This window comes from Arachis duranensis, chromosome 2, assembly GCF_000817695.3.
Source record: "Arachis duranensis cultivar V14167 chromosome 2, aradu.V14167.gnm2.J7QH, whole genome shotgun sequence".
In the NCBI taxonomy this organism is placed as follows: Eukaryota; Viridiplantae; Streptophyta; class Magnoliopsida; order Fabales; family Fabaceae; genus Arachis; species Arachis duranensis.
This window is the reverse complement of record NC_029773.3, coordinates 7297179-7320254: the sequence shown is the minus strand read 5'-3', so window position 1 is coordinate 7320254 and position 23076 is coordinate 7297179. Positions and strand designations below refer to the sequence as shown.

The 23076-nt window shown below is 41.4% G+C and overlaps 3 protein-coding genes and 1 pseudogene across 3 annotated transcripts; 2 read left to right on the top strand and 2 right to left on the bottom strand.

Moving 5' to 3' along the window:
* Window positions 1-2825: 2825 nt before the first annotated feature.
* LOC127744889 (uncharacterized) lies at window positions 2826-5189 on the bottom strand. The gene is made up of 2 exons (XM_052257718.1): window positions 4197-5189; window positions 2826-4148 (listed from the first exon to the last, which is right to left on the bottom strand). Exons 1-2 carry the CDS (start codon window positions 5187-5189, stop codon window positions 2826-2828), a joined length of 2316 nt encoding a protein of 771 aa, XP_052113678.1.
* A 4882-nt stretch (window positions 5190-10071) lies between these two features.
* LOC107473245 (mannan endo-1,4-beta-mannosidase 6-like) lies at window positions 10072-12192 on the top strand (annotated as a pseudogene).
* A 175-nt stretch (window positions 12193-12367) lies between these two features.
* Window positions 12368-15385, bottom strand: LOC107473162 (serine/threonine-protein kinase STN8, chloroplastic). Its single transcript, XM_016092709.3, has 5 exons — window positions 14555-15385; window positions 14141-14314; window positions 13573-13977; window positions 12992-13355; window positions 12368-12783 (listed from the first exon to the last, which is right to left on the bottom strand). Exons 1-4 carry the CDS (start codon window positions 15155-15157, stop codon window positions 13005-13007), a joined length of 1533 nt encoding a protein of 510 aa, XP_015948195.1. The 5' UTR covers window positions 15158-15385; the 3' UTR covers window positions 12368-12783; window positions 12992-13004.
* Window positions 15386-17185: 1800 nt separating this feature from the next.
* On the top strand, window positions 17186-21966 carry LOC107473246 (phospholipid-transporting ATPase 1-like). Its single transcript, XM_021134889.2, has 8 exons — window positions 17186-18785; window positions 18882-19212; window positions 19299-20028; window positions 20144-20267; window positions 20386-20605; window positions 20805-21263; window positions 21377-21660; window positions 21847-21966. The coding sequence occupies exons 1-7, from the start codon at window positions 17186-17188 to the stop codon at window positions 21549-21551; spliced, it is 3639 nt and encodes a 1212-aa protein (XP_020990548.1). The 3' UTR covers window positions 21552-21660; window positions 21847-21966.
* Window positions 21967-23076: the final 1110 nt, after the last annotated feature.

The window sequence follows — 23076 nt, the reverse complement described above, 5'->3', positions numbered from 1 at the left end:
TCGTAAGTCGCTATGAGAAGTTCGAAAGTTAAATTTGCAAATTAACTACTTAGCTAGCCTGGTCGGCTTGTCGGGCCATTCTCTAGGAGTAGAATCTTCTTAGGTTGTCCGCGTTCCATGTTCTCGGGACTTCTTTGCCGTCAAGCCTTTCCAACTTGAATGCTCCTTTTCCCATCACTTTTTTTATTCTGTAGGGGCCTTCCCAGTTCGCCGCCAGCTTGCCTTCTCCGGGGGTCGGTAGGCCGATATCATTTCGCCTCAAGACGAGGTCGTTCAGCTCAAATTCCCTCTTGATCACTTTGGTGTTGTAGCGCAGAGCCATTCTTTGTTTTAGCGCCGTTTCTGTCAGATGGGCCATTTCCCTGGTTTCATCTATCAGGTCTTTTTCTATGGCTTCCTCCACTCCTTTCAAAAGCAACCGCGGGCTCGGCTCACCGATTTCTACGGGTATTACTGCGTCTACCCCGTACGTTAGTCGGAAAGGAGTTTCCTTAGTGGAGAATTGTTCGGTTGTTCGGTAGGACCAGAGGACCGCTGCGAGTTCGTCGGCCCAAGCGCCCTTTTTATTGTCCAACCTCTTTTTTAGCCCCGAAAGGATGACCTTGTTGGCGGACTCTACTTGTCCGTTTGTCTGAGGGTGTTCTACCGAAGAGAACCTTTGCCTTATACCCAGGCCGTTGAGAAATTCCGTGAACTTCTTGTCAGTAAACTGCGTGCCGTTGTCTGAGATGACAACTTCTGGTATCCCGAATCACGTTATCACCCGCCTCCACATGAATTTCCTGCAATTGGACGAGGATATACTAGCTAGTGGTTCGGCTTCTATCCATTTGGTGAAGTAGTCGATTGCGACTATGAGGTACTTGACTTGCCCAGGGCCGACTGGGAAGGGCCCTAAGAGGTCGACTCCCCATTGAGAAAATGGTCGGGAGGTCGTTAGCAAGCTTAACTCGGAGGCCGGCGCCCTGGCAAAGTTGGCATTCTGTTGGCACTTTACGCATTTTTTGACAAACTCCTTGGAATCCGTCATCATCGATGGCCAGTAATATCCGGCTCGGATTAGTTTCCTCGCTAAGGCCTTACCTCCGATGTGGTGCCCACAGCAGCCCTCATGGACTTCTCTGAGGACGTAGTCCGTCTGGTCGGGGCGTAGGCATTTCAGTAGGGGCTGGTTGAGCCCCTTCCTGAACAGCTGTCCTTGGATGACGGCGTATTTGGCCGCTTCCCTCCTCAATTTCGCCGCATCCTTTTCATCATTAGGGAGTTTGCCGTGTTCTAGGAAGTTGGTGATGGGGTCTAGCCAGGAAAGACCTAGGGTTGTCATGTGCAATGTGATTGCCGGTTCTCTTGCCATGCCTTGGATGAGAGACCGGTTCCCTTCCCCTGGCTTTGTGCTGGCCAACTTTGATAGGAGGTCTGCCCGTGTGTTCCTTTCTCTAGGTACGTGGTGGACCGTGACCTCTTCGAACTTTTGGCTCAAGCTTTTAACCTTTTCCAAGTACTTCTGTAGCAAGGGGTCTTTGGCTTGGTAGCTACCGTTTACTTGGGAAGTGACGACTTGGGAATCGCTGCATATTTCCAGTCTTCTTGCGCCGACTTCTGCCGCTAGGGTTAAGCCTCCTATAAGGGCTTCGTATTCTGTCTGGTTGTTCGAGATGGGAAACTCGAATCTGACCGACTGTTCGTATACAACCCCAATCGGGCTTTCCAGGATGATCCCGGCACCTCCGAAGGTCTGGTTGGAGGCTCCGTCCACATGGAGCTTCCACCGTGTACCCACCTCTTCGCTTGGGTCTCCCGTCACTTCAACTAAGAAATCCGCCATAGCCTGCGCCTTGACGGCTTGCCGGGGCTCGTACCGTATGTCATATTGGGAGAGTTCGATGGACCAAGTCATCATTCTTCCCGCCAGATCGGGTTTTTGGAGAACTTGCCGGATCCCTTGGTCCGTTCTGACGACAACTTGGTGACTCTGGAAGTACTGTTTTAACCTTCTCGAGGAAGTTAGGAGTGCCAAGGCTAGCTTTTCCAACTTGCTATATCTTAATTATGCCCCTTGCAGGGCCCTGCTTATGAAATAGACTGGCTGTTGAGCTTTCCCGTCCTCCCGTATCAGAACTGCGGCCAGGGCTTCGCTTGTTATAGCGAGGTATAGGTATAGTGGCTCCCCGTCCTTTGGCTTCCCGAGAACGGGAGGTGCCGCCAGGATTTCCTTGAAGTGCTGAAAGGCTTCTTCACATGCGGGTGTCCACTCAAACGCCATCCCTTTCTTCATGAGGTTAAAGAATGGCAGGGCCTTTGTCGCCGAAGCTCCGAGAAATCGGGATAATGAGGTCAACCGTCCTGCCAACCTCTAGACGTCCTTGATGCAACCCGGGCTCTTCATCTGGAGTATTGCCTGGCATTTCTCCGGGTTAGCTTCTACCCCTCTCTGAGTTATCATAAATCCCAGGAACTTGCCGGCTTCCATGGCGAAGGCGCACTTGAGGGGATTCAGCTCATACCGTGTTGACGGAGGGACGCAAATACGCTTGCCAGGTCGTTCAAGAGGTCGTCAGGTTGTGTTGTTTTTGCCAGGATGTCGTCCACGTAAACTTCAACTGTTTTCCCTATGAGGTCGTGGAATATCCTGTTCATCAGCCTTTGATATGTTGCCCCCGCATTTTTCAAGCCGAATGGCATTACCTTATAGCAAAAAGTTCCTCCTGGCGTTATGAACGCCGTCTTGTCTTCGTCAGGACGGTGCATCGGTATCTGATTGTAACCGGAGTAGGCGTCCATGAAACTCAAATACCGGTATCCCGCCGCGGCGTCGACGAGTGCATCTATACTGGGCGTGCTTCCGCCTTGACGGCTAGATGATGTGAGATGATTTTTGGATCTATGCCCGGCATGTCGGCTGGTGTCCAGGCGAACAAGTCCCTGTTGGCCCTTATCATTTCAATCAAAGGTTCCTTCAGCTCATGTGGGAGGTTCTTGTTAACGAATGTGAACTTTTCCTCTTCGTTACCGATTCTAAACTTCTCCAGGTCCCCTTCTGGTTCTGGCCTCGGCTTGTCCTCTACTTTGGCATCAAGGTCGGCTAGGAACACGCCGGATGCTTCCTTGGACTTCTTTCGAAGGGAAAGGCTGGCGTTGTCACAAGCGACCGCCGTCTCGAGGTCTCCCTTTATGGTGCATATGGATCCGTCATCGGTAACGAACTTCATAACTAGCAGCTTGGTGTTGATTATGGCTTCAAAATCGTTGATTATTTTTCTTCCCAAGATGATGTTGTAGGCTGTGGAGTCTCGGAGGATCACGAATTCGGCCATCGCCGATCTTCGGCCTTGCTTCTGGCCTACCGAGATCGGCAGGGAAATGACCCCGTCTGGTTTGATGAAGTGGTCGCCTAACCCGATAACCCCGTGCTGGTGAGTCGTCAGGTCGGCATCCTTTAGCCCTAGTGCGTCGAACACGTTGCGGAACATGATATTTGAATCAGCTCCTGTGTCGACAAGGATCCGTTTGACGAGGCCGGTTCCCCCTCTAGCCGTTATGACCATGGGGGGGGGGTTTTCCGGGGCGTCACTGAACCATTGGTCTTCCGGGCCGAAAGAAATGGATGGAGGTTTTTTAGAGCTTTGCACCGGCGGGGATGAGATCGCCAGAACCTTAGCGTCTTTCTTGTGTGCCGACCGGGATTTTGGTGCAGCGTTTTTTGCCGTTACCACGTTTATCACAGTGAGGCCGTGGTCTCTGTCTTCGGGTTCCTGTCGCCGCTTGGCCGAACGGGTCTTGCCTTCCTCGTCTTGATCGCGATAACGTCTTCTCGGCTCCCTGATGAGATGGGAGAACGCTGCTAGCTTTCCTTCCCTTATCGCTTGTTCCAATGCATCCTTCAGGTCAAAACAGTCCTGTGTTTGATGGCCATAACCCTTGTGGTAATCACAATAAAGGTTCTTGTTTCCTCCCGTACGGTCCTTAAGTGGTCGAGGCTTCGGAAGAATTCCCTTCTCAGCTATTTGCTGATAAACTTCCACGATGGGGAGAGTGAGTGGAGTGTAGTTAGTAAATTTTCCGACCCGAGGGAACGGTCTAGGTGCCTTATTTGACGCCTCCTCCCTGCCTTTTTCTTTCGCTCTCTCTCCGTCACCGGGTTGCCGAGCCTGGCTATAACCGGACTACCGCTTATTGGTAGCCACGACTCGGCTGACTTCCTCGTCGTTTATGTACTCCTTGGCCACCGTCTGGATTTCATGCATTGTCCAAACCGGTTTGGTGGTAAGGTGTTTTCGGAAGTTCTCGTTGAGGAGGCCGTTTGTCAGGCAGAGGCTGGCCACCGAGTCGGTTAAGCCGTCGATTTCCAAGCATTCGTCGTTGAACCGATCTAAGTACCTCCTGGTCGGCTCTCCTTGTCTCTGGGTTACCCCTAGAAGGTTGATAGGGTGCTTGGCCTTTGCTATCCGCGTTGTAAATTGGGCCAGGAATGCACGGCTGATGTCTGAGAAATTGTAGATGGAACCTTGAGGGAGGCTGTTAAACCATCTGATCGCTGGCCCTGCCAGGGTTACCGGGAAGGCGCGGCACCTTACTTCGTCCCCTACTCCCTCTAAATTCATCCTGGCCTCAAAGGCCGTGAGGTGTTCTAGAGGGTCTTGAGTTCCGTCGTACCTCATGTCCGTTGGTTTGTCGAAGTGTTTCGGCAACCGGACTTCGAGGATAGATCGGTGGAACGGGGTGATGCCCATTATCACAGGCTGTCGTGTTCTCCCGGCTCTCCCTTCCCCGTCCTCGCGACCTCTTGCCGCTCGGCGGGTTGTTCTGCCGCGGGAGTAGATGATCGTGTCATTTCGTCTTCTTATTACAGGTGATTCCTCCCGCGTGCTCTCCGCTTCCGTCCGGGATGCGGATGTACGCCGCGGGCGGCTTCTGTGAGAGTCCTCCTCCTCGCTTCCGGGAGACGGGGTATAGCTTGGATCGGTAAACTGTCCATCCCGCTCCCGGTCAGCTAGCTGTCGTTCTAGGTTTTGGACTCTGTGGCGTAGCTCCTGCATTATTATGGCGCTGTCGCCGCCCGTTCCCCCGAAGGGTCGTGTTCTCGTGTGTTGTTGGGGGGACCTCCGCCGCCCCCTCAGCGAGGCAACGGAGGCTGCCCCCTCCGCTCCAGTTGCTCGAGCTTGGTCGCCGGGACCCAGCACGACTTCCATTTAGGCAGGTTGTCCCCACAGACGGCGCCAATGTTCGGTTGTCGGGTTCCGTACAGATCGGGTGAGCTGGTGAAGGGGTGAGGACGCCTTAGCTTTGGTCGCACAGGTTGCGGGTTCGCCGAGTAGCCGAGCACTTGTCCTGGAGAGAGGATGAGGGGGGTGCCACCTGCAAAGACACTCCGACGCTCAAGTCAGCGATGTGCAGGCGGGCAGAATAATGAGGTGAAAGGATATGACGTACCTCGGGGGAAGAGCCAATCTTCCCCTTATATACATGTCAGTAGTGGGCCCCCTCATGGGGTCAGGCCCACATCCCCAAGGACGCTGTCCTATAGCTACGTGCGAGCCGTACGGGACGCGTGTCCGGGTCGGTTGAAGACCGCGTGACCGGGCCGGGGGGAGCTCAGGTCGGGTTGACCCGCGGGGATCTCGGGCCAGGCCGTAACAGATACTGATACAAAAACACATACAAAATTATATTTAGCAGATGAGATAGACAGAAATATTATGTTCAGAAACAATGAATTAGTGTATTTTGTATCTGTTAACTAGATCAAATCAAAATCAGATTCCTAATTCCTTTCATGAATCTTTTAAATAAATAGAATCAATTACAAATCTTTTCCTTTTTAGGTTTAGCTTAATTTTAGGGATTTTATGATTAGAAATCTTTCCTTTATTTTAGACTAGTATTTTTCCCTTCTTTTCTATTTTCTAGTTATTTCTATTTCTGTAATTCCTCTATAAAGAGGCTGATTTCATGTACATTTGATAATACAATACATTCAAACACTTCAATTTGGTATCAGAGCAAGATCTCTGATGTGCCTCTGATTTATAGCTATGGCTGACAGTTCCTCAGTCATTAATCCTGAACAGAAGGAGAACACCACTCCTACTCCATCATATTTAAAATTTGAGCAATGGGTACTAGTTAGTGGTGATTCCCATTCAGTTCAGATCACCACATTTTGACTCAATGGGTCAAACTACCTTAGGTGGTCTCAATCAGTTCAGATGTATATCTATGAAAGAGGGAAGATTGGATATCTCACCGGTGAGCGAAGCCAGCCTAAGATCACTTACCCACAATATCATGTGTAGGATACCGAAAATTACATGGTGATGACATGGTTGGTGAACTCAATAGAGGAGGATATCAGCAGTAACTACATGTACTATGCCACAGCCAAAGAATTGTGAGATAGTGTCAAATTTATGAACTTACTCTAAAAGCTAGAGAAATTCAACAAGGGAGTGACAATGTCACCAAATATTTCCACACATTGAAGTAGGTGTGGCAGGATCTTGACCACTTCAATAACTACAAGTGAAATTCAGCCGCTGCTGCCAAACACCACCAACAAACAGTGGAAGAAGGGAGGATATTCAGTTTTTTGCAGGCCTCAACGTGGAGTTAGATGAAATTCGTGGCAGAATTATTGGAAGAGCAATCCTACCCTCAATTGGAGAAGTATTTGCTGAAGTTAGAAGAGAGGAAACTCGTAGAGCTGTGATGATGGAAAAAGACAAGATTGAACAAACCTCTTTGGAGTCTAATGCAATTTTAGTGGCACTTGCTGCACTTAAAAGTTCATCAAATCAGAAGCACCCCTCCAATCTTTGGTGTGACCACTGCAATAAACTTCGTCAAACCCAAAAACCCTGTTGGAAGATTTATGGAAAACCAGCACATCTTAAAGGTAGCAAACCTGGTTCCAAAATACGCTCTACTCCAACTGTTCATGAGGCTGAAAAATCATCATTAAGTAAGGAATAGGTTGAGCAGCTCATAAGGCTGTTAAATTCCAGCTCTGTGTTTAGTACTCCTAGTGGTTCTTTGGCTCAAACAGGTAATTTTAGTATTCCTATGTCCCTTAACTGCACCTCAAACTTGAATGCACCATGGATTGTCAATTCAGGTGCATCTGACCACATGACCAGCCTCTCCCCTTTATTTAAAACTTATTCTCCTTGCTTTGAAAATGAAAAAATTAGAGTTGCTGATGGTAATTTTTTATCTATTGCTGGAAAAGGTACAATTAAACTTTCCAAAAACATTGACCTAAGAAATGTCCTACATGTACCAAAACTTTCTTGTAATCTTCTCTCTATTAGTAAAATCTACAAGGATTCCAATTGTGCTGTGATATTTTTTGACACTCATGATATTTTTCAGGACCGGACTTCGGGGAAGATGATTGGCAGTGCTAAGATGATGGATGGGCTTTATCACTTTGAGGATATTTCGGAGGATAAAACAGCTCTAGAATTTAGTGGTATAAGTTCTATGCTTATAAAGGACCAAATAATTCTCTGACACAATAGACTAGAACACCATAGTTTTCCATATCTCAAACATTTGTTTCCAAGTTTGTTTAAAAATATTGATTCTTCCTTACTTAAATGTGAAAGTTGTATTCGTTCAAAGAGCCATAGAGCTCCTTATTACTCTCAACCTTATCATGCATCTAAACCTTTCCACTTGATTCATATTGATGTATGGGGTCCATCAAAAATAACAACTCAATTTGAAAAAAAATGGTTTGTAACTTTTATCGATGACCACACACGACTATGTTGGATCTATCTCATGCATGAAAAATCTGAGGTTTCTAAAATTTTTTAATATTTTTCAACAATGGTAGAAACATAATTTGACACAAAAATTTCAATATTAAGAAGTGATAATGGCACTGAATACTTTAATAAAAATCTTGGTGAATTTCTTCAAAAGAAAGGTATTCAACATCAATCTACATGCCCCAATACACCCCAACAAAATGGCATTGCTGAAAAGAAGAATAAACACCTTCTTGAAGTAGCACGTGCCATTATGTTTGAGGGTAATGTTCCAAAGTATTTATGGGGAGATACTGTTCTAACAGCAGCCTATCTCATAAATCGAATGCCCACACGTGTGTTAAATTACTGCACACCGTTGGATACTTTTAAAAAGAATTTTTCAACATGTAGGTTGCATTCTGACTTACCTTTAAAAGTATTTGGTTGCACTATATTTTTACATACACCTTCATATCGAAGTAAACTTGATCCAAGGGCAGAAAAATGCATTTTTATTGGCTATTCCCCAAATCAAAAGGGTTATAAATGTTTCAATCCACACACCAAGAAATTTCATGTAAGTATGGATATCTATCCTGACAAGGATATAAACAGTCAAACACTAATAAAAATATAACTTATTTTTTATTTTTTTATTATTTTTGTTAATTTATTATTATTATTATATATATATTTTTTAATTTTTTTTGAATGAAAAAAAGAGAATAAATTGAATTTTTATAATTTATTTTAGTTTATCACCAAACAAAATACAAAAATACTAATTTTTATGTTTCTGTCTTGGTGGAAACTCAGGTGCAGTCGACTTTACGTGAAGTTGATATTTGAAAGCCGTTAGATGATTTGACTAAATTTTCATCTAACAACTCTTAGATATCAACTTCATATGAAGTTGACTTTACCTGAATTTTCACTTTCTGTCTTTTGTGTTATATTTTCAGTATTTTATCTTATTCTCAGAACTAAACGCAGACACGCAGTCTTAGGTTATATGGAGCCGAATTCAACTAATGCTCCAAGGCTCCTTTTGGAAGGATGCACATAGAGAAGGGAAAAAAGTGCGGGTGTTATATATCAATACTAATGAATAAATAATATTGTTACTTGAGACACTAAGGAAGAATCTGAAGTATATAATTGATAATTCTTTAAAAAATAATTCTAGAAGTAAGAAGTGCATAGTCCTTTGAAATTGAAAACTATTTTGGGTAGAAAAGAAGCCGAAACTCTGTTTGCATTATCATTACCTTAGTTATCTCAGTCCTATACTATATTTGAAACACTTTTTTTTTTTCTAACAAGAAAAAAAACTGACTGAATGTCTGAATTAATGTAAATATGTACATGTAATGGTGCAACCATGCAATGCAAGCATCTGTATCTATTTTTTCTTTTTGGTATTCGCATCTGTATCTATATTTGTTGCGTGCAACGCTGCATGGTTTCGCAAACTTCTGTAAATATCCATTGAGACTTGTTTTGTGGATTTGGAACTCCATGATTGATGGATTTTACTTGGAACTTAACAAACTCCTTAGTATTATTTGGGGTTCAAAATTACAGATGAGAAGCAGCACCGGCACAAGCATCATAAATTCATAGTCGCTATGTTTATTGTGATACCTTTTCACTAAAATTGAATTCCTTTTCAAGTTTTAAACTTGTTTGAGTTGGTGTCTTAGATTAATCTTTAGCATTGCGGCATATCACTATGCACTAGCAAGAACAGTTATATGATTTCAACTACTACAATTAGTGATTCAAACCAAAGAGTGCTAAATTGAACCTTGCCTACAATACAATACAAAGTGTGCCTGCCAAGTCACACCGACAAACCTTGCTTTGGTCTTCTCATCCTGTTTTCAAGTAGCCACAGGTATGACCTTTTTGGTTTGTGTTTTCTCCTTTCCATAAATTCCAAACATCAAGTTCTTCAAGAAATGATTCAGATGGAGACATCACATCTAGGATTCACTTCCTCTATATATAATGCATGTTTGTAACGATCTTCAAATTCTTACTCATACAACAGCTAGTTTCAAATCCAATAATGTTCCCTGCTTTGTGGAACCCACCTGAGCGTACCTTAGGCGTTAGGACTCACATTTTTGCAACTTTACTCCTACCCTTGAATATTCTATCCTCTTCTCAATATTGATCAGAACAAAAACTTAACTTGGCTTTAAAGCTTAGTAATAGATCAGAAACATGGTCTCAACTTGCACACTACTCTTTAGGGTGATCACATATATAATGTGGTCCATAACTAAAACAGAATGTGCATTCAATACCTGGTTAATAAGCTTGCTATGGAGAATCAAAGGAGTGTTATTACCTTGATCCTTTTTCTGATCCTTACTAAAAGCGTAAGTTCAACTGAATTTGATAGCAGTGAATATGAAGAAGGGGAAAGCCATTCCATATCCTTCCAAAGCTCTAGGTATGTATTATAATTTACAGTTCTAGAAATAAACATGCATGTTGTGTCTTCCATTGGGCATTGATGCATGATATTGTGGTTTCTTTAAGGAGCGAAATGGGAGATGTCGAAGAAGGTGAATGGGAGATGGTGCAAACCAAGGGAAACCAATTTGTGGTGAGGGACCAACCTTTCTATGTGAATGGATTCAACACATACTGGCTGATGGTATTTGCTGCGGACGAGTCCACCAGAGGAAAGGTCAGTGAGGTGTTCAAGCATGCATCCTCAGTAGGCATGACAGTTTGCAGGATTCACATCATAACATCACAAGACAGGCACTAGATTTTGTGGTGAGTGAAGCAAAGAAATACAGAATAAGGCTCATACTGTCATTGGTAAACAACTGGGAGGCTTATGGCGGCAAAGCGCAGTATGTCAAATGGGGAACTGCTGCCGGCCTCAACTTGACCTCCGATGACGACTTCTTCTCACATCCAACTCTCAGAAACTACTACAAGAACCATGTTAAGGTGAAAACTTCCTTCAGGATTTTGACACTTTCTGTCTTGTCTTGTGTCAGTTTATTCTTCAAGAGTCAGAGTTGAGACTAATTTGGTTCCAATACTATTAGACGGTGCTCAACAGAGTAAATACATACACAAACATCACCTACAAGGAAGACCCTACAATTTTCGCTTGGGAACTCATGAATGAGCCTCGATGTATCTTGGATTCCTCAGGTGATACATTACAGGTTAGCCTCTCCATAGCTAAATCTTTCCACTAAAAGAAAACAAACAAGGTTTGTTTCATTTCCCATTCATCATCTTCTTCAACGTCTCCCATTTCTCACTAGTATTGCATTCTAGTGAAGTAGTAATCAGCAGTTCTTTCAAGGATACCATACTTTACACATATTTGCATGTGCTTTAGGAATGGATAAAAGAAATGGCATTCTATGTGAAGAGCATTGATACGAAGCACCTAGTGGAGATTGGTCTTGAAGGATTTTACGGACCCTCGACACCTCAAAGAGTTCAGTTCAACCCAAACGTATTTGCTCAACAGGTTGGAACTGATTTTATCAGGAACCACCAGGTTCTCGGTGTAGACTTTGCTTCTGTTCACATCTATCCAGACTCTTGGTAAGTTTATTCAATGTTAACTGCAAACCTTCCATTCAAACAGCTGCAATTATATCCATATATCATATTCATATGCAAGTGGGTACTGGCATACACTGTTATGTAGATATGTCACAGGATTTCTAGTAATTTTCCAACATGCACACCTTTAGACATGAACATGACATCTTTCTGACTAAGAATTAATTACCTGGTTGAAGGATTTCACAATCAATTGCTGATACCCATCTCCCATTCATAAAGTCTTGGATGGAAGCCCACATCGAGGATGCTGAAAAGTACCTTGGAATGCCCGTCATTTTTGCCGAGTTTGGTGTATCTTCAAAAGATCCTGGTTACAATTCATCATACAGAGACAACCTCATAAACACAGTGTACAAGACCATCCTTAACTCCACAAAGAACGGAGGTAGCGGGGCTGGAAGCCTTTTGTGGCAGCTCTTTCCTGATGGAACAGACTACATGGATGATGGATATTCAATTGTTCTCTCAAAATCTCCTTCCACCTCAAGCATCATATCCCTTCAATCCACAAGGCTTGCTCTGTTCAACTCCTTGTGTTCTAAGAGATGTCACTGGAGTTGTAAGAAGAAAAGCATGTTCCAAAAAGTACTATATCATGATGAGCTCTAACACCATGTGGTGAAAGTCACAAATGGTATTATAGTCATATAACCATGCATGTGTTGATAGAAGTGGATGCCACACAAGAGTCTCAACTTCAGTCTTGAAATGATACTAAAAAGAAAGTAAAGAGACTGGAGATTCACCATCCCGTTCTGCTTGTGTTGTCCAATAGTATTTTTTGTTGTTTTTCTTTCTTTTTCGGTACAATGCCAATATTTCTATACATGGAATGATATAACATGTGTGATAGCTGGTAAAATAAGTTAGCATTGCAGGTCTCAGGTACATATACACTCAATTTGGCACATAGACACTTCCAAATCAAAATGCCTTGTGGAAATGAATACATAATCTTCAATCAAGTATCATCTATTAAAAGGAAAAAAAAAACCCACATATAACACAATGTTAATAAATTGCTACTTCACTTATCTCTATATCTTGTTTCAAGATGTAATATTATATATGGTACCACAGGCAAGGTCCTGGCATTCTCAGACCAATCACCTCCTGTAGAAACAAACCATGGGAGAATAGTGATTAAGATCTTACAGTCATTAAGTGCTCCTGCCTGAGTTTTCTGCCATATAGATTTCAAGAAAGATGTATATCTATTTAGCAGAAGCAAAGCTCCTTTCCTGTCTAACATATAAACTTTGCGATGCTTACTCTGTGGCTGAAACTGTGTATAAAGTCTTCCCCTGACTTATACTAGGAGAAAAAAACCAAACAGGAAAAATAAGAACAAACGAACAAAATCTTATAACTGATGGTTGTCAACTCATAAGTCGGGTGGTCTTCAAATGTGCTTCTCCTGATAGAAATAATATTAAGTTATTATTAACACATAACATATTCAATTGAAGGCTATAAAAATTATGAAGATGGATATATTTTGATAGAGCAAGATCAACAGCAGCAACAAGAAACACAGAATTTCTACTAAAACTATCCCTATAAATCTGAAAGGTCAATGAGGGATCAAAACATGAAAGAATCAGAATATACGAGGATATACTTACTTTGCTAGGCGGATCACTTTCTGTCTAAGCTTAATTTCGAGAGGACTGCAGCTGCCTGATCCCCGCCCAGAAGAAAATAAGGATGTCTTAAAGCAGCAGCAGCAGATAACCGTCCTCTTCTCAGGTAACCTCTCTCCGATATAAGCTTTGTAGCTAAGTCCCACCCTCTACCAGATTCACTATCCAGAATTTGAAAATCAGGCCTGAGGCGAGTATAGTCTCTCCATTTTTTCAAATCATATCCGCAGCTTTTTATTTCCAGATTGAAATTCCTCAAAGCAGCAGCAGACCTCAACGATGGTATTGCCATTTGCAGAAGCACAATCCCAGCCGAATACATATCAAACAGATCAGGACTGTTTAACTGCAACAATCATCAGATAATTCCACTTCAGCTCTTCCATGCAGAATTTATATACATAATGCACACATGTGTGGAACAAATAGTGAGAGGCAATTAACATTAATATATTAGCAGATCATGACACTATATTGAATTAAGTCTGTCCCAAATCTTCACTAAAAAACTGATGCACCTAGTCATGAACTTTGACCAGATGAATATGGTAGAAGCAACAAACCTGCCACAAGATTGGCGAAAGGAGAGCTGCAATTGGCTCTGGTGGAGGACTCGGCGTTTCTTCTGGAAGTACATATAATTCCGGGGGACAGTAGTAAGGATCCAGTAGTGTCTTGTTGGGAACATAATTCTTTCCAATCCGTAGGTCAGTTGCGGCACCAAAATCAATGAGTTTAATCCGACCACGCTTAGTAACTACCAAGTTGTCTGGCTTTATATCCCTGTGAACAATTCCCGTGTCGTGAATTTTCTTAAGAGAGGTAATAATCTGGCGCATTACTTGCTTGATGATCAAGGCATTTCTCTTAGAAGAGTCTGCGCCTCGCAAGACTCGTCCAAACATGAGGGATTCTAAGTTTGAGGGGAAGTTGCGATCTTTCATGTAATCACCAAGAGTGAGATCTCCCTGTAAAGTTGCAGGACCCTCCATTTAATGTGAAAGTAAACTAAGAACCAAACCATACTAAGACAATAATTTTGTTTTCTACTACTAAGATTTAACATGAAATTAGTAGGCATTGCGTTATACAGAAGAATAGAAAGAAGAAATATCAGCTTATTTAGAGCACCTCAAACTTCCAAACAAGCCATTTTCCACCTTTTGTGAACTGTGAATTTGTCTTATCAGCTACAAAACTTCCAAGGAATTCGGCACATGTTTCGGGTGCTGCTCTAGCGAGCCTGTAGTTAAACCACTCCTCAAAATCACCGAATTCTCGGGCCCCTTTGATCTCAACCTTCACCTGCAGAAAAACAATTCTCAATTGTTAGTTTGTTGATTTCTCACTCTATCCCCAATGTCCCACAGCCTAACGACTAATCTGTAGTGAATTTCAGCTCCATTAAGGATTTGGAGCTGCTGTGTACAATGGCAGAATTCGAAACCCCGAAACCCAAACAGGAGGAGTGAGCTAACCACTCGATCATCCCAACTTGGTTAAAATTGTTACATTGTTATGCGATGAGATGAGATAGTAAGATACCTTTTTAAGAATGACTTTGTCCTTAGATTGAGATTGGGGAACAAGAGCAGACCGAGGCGGAGGCCGTCGTGGCCTCTTCTGGTCCGCCGGCGAGTCATTGAGATTCTTCGGGAGGAGTACACCAGAGTACACAATACCGAAGGAGCCCTCGCCGAGCTTTTCTCCGACGAGAAAATCAGTCCTCTTGAGGTTCCTCCTTCCGGAAAAACTGTCCAGCGCTAGCTGAAGAGGGGCAAGAAGGTATGCATCGATGGCGCCGATGAGAACCCCGGGCCTTGCAGTGAAATAAATCCAAACAAGGCCGCCAAAAGCCACTATCCACCACCGCTGCGTCTCCGATAAGCCCTGAAAGTAAGGAGCATTCTCCAGCTCCAACAAACCGGTTGCCACGTCATCAAAGAAAGCATTGCACCTGATGAGGCCCCTCCTACTCTTCCTCTTTGAAGTGATGGGGAGTAGTTTTTTGTGAGCAGGTGAGAAGCAGCAGATTGCCACTATTTGGCTGTTATGCAAATTATAATAATAACAATAATGCTGTTGGACTGTGGCAGTGGCAGTTGGAGTTGGAGGGAGTAGAGAAGCCATGCCTAACACCACATTCATTTCATTCCAATCCTAACAAAGAAATGACGCCTTCAAGCTTACCACCTTGGCACCTTCCCCTCTCAAAAATCAGTAACGGTTGCTCTTTTGCCACATCTTCACTCCCTCCTCACTGCTCAGTGCTCACCTCACTTTATGATTTTATCCATCACTCTCTTCTATTTTTCTTGGTCCAAATTAAGGCTTCAAATGGAAACCTCATCCATCAAACTGGAAGGCCCAAAAACATTAAACTCCTCTCCTCGCACTTCTTTCCAAGGAAAACTGACCAAAGAAAACAAATAAATAAAACTAGGGTGGGAATCATTAAATTTAAAAATTATTTAATATATGAAATTATATTAAATTTTTAAAATTTGAAAAGTACAGATTAATAGTTGCTTTAAAAAATACAGCAATTTTTTAAAAAATAAGTCCGGATAAATAGTATTCTTTATTTACCAAACACAAAAGTTGTGCTTTTTAAAAGCACAAACACCTTTTCAAAAATTTTTATCAAACCAAATCTAAATCTATCGGATTTTACGTTTTTACTAAACAATAAACAAAATTTTTATTATTTTATTTTAGTCGATATTTATCATTCTAGATGAAAAATATGCTCCATATCTATGTAAAAGCTAAAAAGAATATATACATCCGGGTTTTAAAATCATAATTTAAATTAACAAATAATATTTATATCGTTTAAATAAACAAATAAATATAATAAATTATTTATAAAAATAATATTTCCACCTGTTTATAATATATTTTAAGGGAATATTTATATTAAAATATTATTTACCATTTTTTCTTTAACTTTCATTTAAAATATTAAAAAAAAAGAAAGAAAATATACACAATATATAACACAAAAGTTACAAGAGGTCGGCTAATTTTTTTTGTTATGGAAGTAGAAGTGGTGATATACTTTAACATTGTAATTTTTGGTGTTTTTTAAATTTATTAAAGTACACAAATTGGAGGGTCGATTTTTGTACCTCAAAATTTTTATTTTTTTAAACACAAATCGGAGGATTCGATTTGTGTACTCTAAATTTTTTTTAATTTTTTCAACACAAATCGAACGGTTCGAGTACATAAATCAGACGGTCCGATTTATGTACCTAAAAATTAGACGGTCCGATTTCTGTATTTTTTAAAAATTGAACGGTCCGATTTATACTACGTACATTAAATTATTCTACATTTTAAAAAAATACTACAATTAATTACAATTTAAAAAAACATTATTAATCCAATATTAAAAATAAAAAAGTGACAAAGGATTAGATAGATAAGATTGGTGAGTGAACTCAGCTTAGTAAGCAGGCAGGTATGCAAATGCAATTACAAATCATGCGTGGTTCTCCGCTTCTGTCTCATTTCCAACCTCCATGTCAATTTAGCTGTCATTCTACTTACTAATCTTACATCTAACTATTCATAATCTATTCATAAGACACCGTTTCATTTTCTTGTTTATTTTTAATTTTCCTTTTTATCTCCTTTATCGATTTGGAATTGGACCCACAAAATTAATTTTAAATAATATAATTTTTGGTTTGCATTTGAAAGGCAAAAAGTAATTAGGTAGACGACGTGAGCAGATCCCATATTCTCTGTTTCTCTATGCATTATTCATTCAATCAAACCTCTCTTCTGACATAACGCCCCATACCCCTTTTCTTGTCATTCCCCTCCCTACCGCTTTTGTAATTTCAGGTACGAACATTTCATCGTTTTGTCTCTCTCTTTGTTTCTTTCCTTGAATGTATTTGGATTCCATTCCATCATTTCACATGTTTATTTATTTCTCCTCTATTTTATGTTTTAGGAGGCTTGCCTTCTGAGTTGCTGAACCAGAAAACACAAGTTCTGGGAGGGGAGTAGCTTGAAACACTCTTCGTTATCGTCATTATTATCATTATCATTATCATTGTCATTGTCATTAACATCATTCAATCATTCATCATTCATCATCATAATTAAAGAAAATGCAAACGAAATAAACGTATGTAAGGCCATGGTGGCGGGCATTGTTTCATGCTAGATGTAAAGCTTCGTCGATTATTCACGTTATTGAGCAATGTCCTCGGAATCGGAATCGAACCGGTGTTGGTAAATTTGTCTAAAGGCCATGCAGTGGAAAGTTTCCCTCTATTGAAGGAGGGACAAGTAGGGCAAGGGCAAGGGCAGGAGCAGGGTCAAGGAACGCCAATGGATTCGCATCGGCGTTCGCATTCGAATTCTCTCTTGCCATTTGAAATATGTGAGAATAGTAAACCTCATCATCATCATCATCATCATCGGAGTCGGAGTCGCTTCAAAAGCGGGCAGTTCGATGACGGCTTTTACGTGCATGAAGCCAATGCCAGGTCTGTGTACATAAACGATCCCAAGAGAACCAATGAAAACTATGAGTTCACAGGGAACGAGATCAGAACAAGCAGCTACACTTTGCTTACCTTCTTGCCTAAGAATCTCTTCATTCAGTTCCACAGAGTTGCTTATCTCTATTTCCTTGCCATTGCCGCTCTCAACCAGCTTCCTCCATTGGCTGTCTTTGGAAGAACCGCCTCTCTCTTCCCCCTCCTCTTCGTCCTCTGTGTCACCGCCATCAAAGATGGCTACGAGGATTGGCGCAAGCACCGCTCCGATCGATTCGAAAACAACAGGGAATGCCTCGTGCTTCAGGAACATGGTAACTTCCGCCCCAAGAAATGGAAGAGAATACAAGCCGGCGACGTGGTTAAGATCTCCGCCGACGAGATGATCCCGGCCGACATAGTCTTGCTGGGAACGAGTGATCAGAGTGGGATTGCCTACATTCAGACCATGAATCTGGATGGAGAATCGAACCTGAAAACAAGGTTTGCGAGGCAAGAAACGGTTACGGCAGTGACGTCAGAATCGTGTGGAGTCACGGGAGTTATCAGATGCGAGAAGCCTAACAGGAACATCTATGAGTTTGCAGCCAACATGGAGTTTAACGGGAACAAGATTCCGCTGAACCAATCCAACATCGTGCTTCGGGGTTGCGTGTTGAAGAACACTGACTGGTTAATCGGAGTGGTGGTGTGTGCCGGACAGGAAACAAAAGCAATGCTCAACAGTGCAGCTGCTCCTCCCAAGAGAAGCAAGCTGGAGATATACATGAATAGAGAAACCGGTTGGCTCTCGATTTTTCTTTTTGTGATGTGCTCCGCCGTGGCCCTTGGGACGGCCGTGTGGCTCGTCCGCCACAAGCAGCAGCTAGAGACCTTGCCTTACTACAGGAAGACATACCTCAACCTTGGCCCCCATTTTGGAGAAGTTTATAGATACTACGGCATACCCATGGAAATACTCTTCTCCTTTCTCAGTTCCGTTATTGTCTTTCAGATCATGATACCGATTTCTCTCTACATCACAATGGAGTTGGTTCGTGTGGGACAGTCTTACTTCATGGTGGAAGACATGGATATGCATGATTCTTCTTGTGGATTAAGATTCCAGTGCAGGTCCTTCAATATAAATGAAGATTTGGGTCAGATACGTTATATATTCTCTGATAAGACTGGAACTCTCACAGAAAACAAAATGGAATTCCGGAAAGCTAGTGTGTTTGGAAAAAATTACGAAAGCTCCATCCCTGTGCCTCCTGGTATTGTTTTGTATTGTATTTGTTTATGGAACTTCATATCTTCAATGTGTGTTGCATTGACAATGTTAATGTTAATGTTATATTTTATCACTGCAGCAGTTAAAAGTAAACGAAGATGGAAGCTCAAATCTGAAATTCCCATCGATTATGATCTGATGACATTGTTGCAGAAAGAAGAAGATCCAAGTAGCGAGGAAAGAGTTGCTGCTCACGATTTTTTCATCACGTTGACTGCTTGTAATACTGTGATCCCTGTTGTTAATGGTTCTAGGCCTTCCAAGGAAGATGATGGTGTAGTTAGCATTGATTACCAGGGAGAGTCTCCCGATGAACAAGCTCTGGTTTCTGCTGCCTCTGCATACGGTTACACTCTTTTTGAGAGAACAAGTGGACATGTTGTTGTTGACAAAAATGGTGAAAAAATCAGGTAAAGAATAAGGACTGGTTCTCTTTTGGTTTTTGGTTGCAGTCTAGATGTTTGATGTTTTGCTTCAATTGTATTTGCATGCATAGACTGGAAGTGCTGGGGATGCATGAGTTTGACAGTGTGCGGAAGAGAATGTCTGTTGTTATTCGGTTTCCGGACAATGCTGTGAAGGTGTTAGTTAAAGGCGCAGATACTTCCATGCTTAGCATCTTGGCAAATGACAAGGACAGTGTATGGCATGGGACGCAGACTCATCTGAATGAGTATTCTTTGGAAGGTTTGCGCACACTTGTGTTGGCTTCAAGAGATCTCTCAGAGGAAGAGCTTCAGGCGTGGCAAAGCGCCTATGCAGAAGCCAGCACAGCATTGTACGACCGGGCTACCAAATTGCGCCATGCAGCATCCCTCATTGAATGCAAGTTGAAGCTGCTTGGAGCTACCGGGATTGAAGACAGGCTGCAAGAGGGTGTCCCTGATACCATTGAGTGCCTTAGACAAGCTGGAATTAAGGTCTGGGTTCTAACCGGCGACAAGCAAGAAACTGCCATTTCAATTGGTGTCTCCTGCAAACTTCTCACCCCAGATATGCATAAGATTATCATAAATGCCAATTCCGAGGCTCATTGCAGAGATCTCTTGGTTGAAGCTAAAGCCAGATATGGTGTGAGACCTTCGGGTAAAGGACATGGGAATGGCAAGTGCAAAACCATTGCTGATTTAGGAAAGGAAGAAGACGAAGAAGATACAGCTCCAATGGCACTCATAATTGATGGCACCAGCTTGGTTTATATTTTGGAGAAGGAAGCAGAATCAGAGGCAAGATTAGATTATTAGATTTTTTTCCTTTCTAATTTGAAAAATATACTGTATGTCAAACTTGTTCATCATAAACATATTTATTGTTTGTTCTCCGTTTATGTTTTTTCAACAGCTTTTCGACCTTGCAACTGCCTGTAGGGTTGTGATATGCTGCCGGGTTGCACCCTTGCAGAAAGCAGGAATTGTTAATCTCATTAAGAGCCGCACAGATGATATGACATTAGCCATAGGAGACGGTAATTTCTTTTCTACAAGCCTTGTTTCCACTTTTACATTCAAAATTCAGATATAATCTGGTATTAACTTTTGATCACATCATACATGTTCTTATTTTTTGGCTATTTTCTTGGATAGGGGCCAATGACGTGTCAATGATCCAAATGGCGGACGTTGGTGTTGGAATATGTGGCCAGGAAGGGCGCCAAGCAGTGATGGCATCAGATTTTGCAATGGGTCAATTTCGGTTCTTGAGAAAACTACTACTGGTTCATGGTCACTGGAATTATCAGCGTCTTGGCTACCTAGTTCTTTACAACTTCTACCGTAATGCTGTCTTTGTTTTCATGCTATTTTGGTGAGTATAATTCTCTTTTGGATATTACAGGCCCTTTGAACAAAATCGGTTCTTTCATTCTTTTAACTACTTTATTTGGTGCCATCCTGAAACTATATATCCATAGGCTGAGAACTAAATAAAGTATAATATATCCATATTAGGGTGGTATTTCTTTTTTGTAGAATGACTCTAATGGCATTGTCTTCCTTGTCTATAGGTATATACTGTGCAGTGCTTTTTCTACAACTTCTGCCTTGACAGAGTGGAGTTGTGTATTATACTCCGTGATATACACATCAATACCTACCGTGATTGTTGGTGTTATGGACAAAGACTTGAGTCAGAAGACTCTGTTGCAGTATCCGAAGCTGTATGGTGCTGGTCATCGGCAAGAGGCTTACAATATTCGATTGTTTTGGTTAACAATGATCGACACACTATGGCAGAGCCTTGTTGTGTTCTTGATTCCAGTACTGACTTATCAGAACAGCTCAATGGATATTTGGAGCCTGGGCAGCTTGTGGACAATTGCGATTGTTATCCTTGTAACCGTGCACTTGGCTATGGATGTTAATGGTTGGATATTGATCATGCATGTTGCTGTATGGGGTTCAATTTTCATTACATATGGTTGCCTCATAGTATTGGACTCTATACCTCTCCTTCCGAATTACTGGTTAGTATATGATTGATATCTGTTATGAAACCATTTTTTTAAAAGTTTAAACTAATAGGATAAGGTACATAAATAGTTATATCTCTAACTAATTATATGATTTTCATTTACAGGACTATTTACCATCTAGCGTGCTCCCCAACATATTGGACAACGATTTTGCTTGTAACAGTTGTGGCATTGCTCCCTCGATTTGCATGCAAGGTTGCTTCTCAAATCCTATGGCCTTCAGATATTCAGATAGCTAGAGAAGTTGAGGCAATAAGTAAAGAACATGGAGATTGGTAGGCAGGGCAACAAGCTAAGTGTATAGTTTGTTTTGCGTTATTGTCTTCTAGAAACTAGGCAACTCTATTGCATTGCATTCTTTGGCACTTGCGGTTGGATAGATCATCGGGTAAGCCTCTTTTATTTTGTCCCTTTTTATCTCCCTATTTTCATGGATAATGCAAAGTTCCAAACTAGCTATGTATAGCTAATTTAAGTGTCTAAGAATAGCTTAATTATTGATTGCTCTTTCTACAAATTATACTAAATATGTTTGGATTTGGTGCTTTTTTTGTTGAATCAATTCTTCATCCAGATGGGTAGCCGATGAACAGAACGAAGTGATGGGATACAATTGAATCCTAATGTGTGATTAGGCATATAAGTATTGGGAAATCACATGGAAATTTATGAAACCAAAGCCTAGTGAAAACATATATGCATGGCTTGGGTAATGAAGGTAAAAAGCAGGAGCAAGTTTGGAAGGGGATAAGCTCACAGAAGATGATCAATTTCATGCAATTATCTTATTTTTGACTTTGGGGGGCATTGCCACTGCCATTGCCGTTGAAGACCTGAATATATATAATATATGATGTGACGATGATGATCTTAAAAAAAATTAAATGTGCTTGTTTGAGAGAAATTAAGGTTCTGAGAACTGAGTCCTTGCATTGGATGAGTGTCCCTACTAGAAAGTACGCGTGCAATTTCCACAATGCTCCTATGTATTTTATGTATGCATGTATGAATATTTTTTTTTTGTTCTTTTGTAGTCATAGCCACAACCAACATACCCAAAGGGCGAGTTTAATCTCATGCAGAGGGCGTCAACTAAAAGATATAAACAACATTTTTTCAGCTCCTTCCTGTGCCATGTCAACAATGATATGGCATCATCACCTAGCTAGTATTTTGACGTCTCTGCAAACCTTTGATGACTTCATGAAAACCGTATCTAACATGCATAACACTTTTCATTATTTATTAGAATAGCAGTACTTCTAACCAAGTTTAATACAGTTATAAAAGTTAGGACTCTAATTTTGTTTTAACTCAGTTATTTCCTTCTTTTTTGGCCTTTTCAAATTATAACGACTTAGATGCAATAGTATAATCAATGCATTTTCAATGTTGGTGGTTGATTCTGGAAATGCTAATAATATTGGAATTGCGTGTCTGACTACCATTGGTCCCCTTATTGTACGTACCAACGTACATTTGTACGCATATATGTGTCTTCTTTCGGCGAAACAAATGACGAAAACTAAATATGATTTTTTTTTTAAAATTAAAAGTAAGATTCGAATTCGAGACCTTTCAAGAATTTATCATTTAAATTATAATTTATTGATAAATTAAATATGAGCTCTTAACTCGTTAAAATAACAAGATACATCATTTTATATTCTAGACTTTTAATATAATTAAAATAACAACCATTCTACATGTTAAAATAATTATACAAAATTACACACCATTCATTATGCAAAGGTCGCTCTTTCACTTACTCTCTCGGTTTCAAATTAAAATGTTTAAAATTTAA

Bases quoted from the DNA above. Each gene is read 5' to 3' on its own strand.
- LOC127744889 (XM_052257718.1), bottom strand. From the start codon at position 5,189: ATGGAAGTCGTGCTGGGTCCCGGCGACCAAGCTCGAGCAACTGGAGCG. The intron at 4,149-4,196 runs GTCAGCCGAGTC...GGTTATAGCCAG, and splicing joins AGTACATAAACGACGAGGAA to GCTCGGCAACCCGGTGACGG.
- LOC107473162 (XM_016092709.3), bottom strand. From the start codon at position 15,157: ATGAATGTGGTGTTAGGCATGGCTTCTCTACTCCCTCCAACTCCAACT. The intron at 14,315-14,554 runs GTATCTTACTAT...GTTTTTCTGCAG, and splicing joins ACAAAGTCATTCTTAAAAAG to GTGAAGGTTGAGATCAAAGG. The intron at 13,978-14,140 runs GTGCTCTAAATA...GCAACTTTACAG, and splicing joins GGCTTGTTTGGAAGTTTGAG to GGAGATCTCACTCTTGGTGA.
- LOC107473246 (XM_021134889.2), top strand. From the start codon at position 17,186: ATGCTAGATGTAAAGCTTCGTCGATTATTCACGTTATTGAGCAATGTC. The intron at 19,213-19,298 runs GTAAAGAATAAG...TTGCATGCATAG, and splicing joins AAAAATGGTGAAAAAATCAG to ACTGGAAGTGCTGGGGATGC. The intron at 21,264-21,376 runs GTTAGTATATGA...TTTCATTTACAG, and splicing joins CCTCTCCTTCCGAATTACTG to GACTATTTACCATCTAGCGT.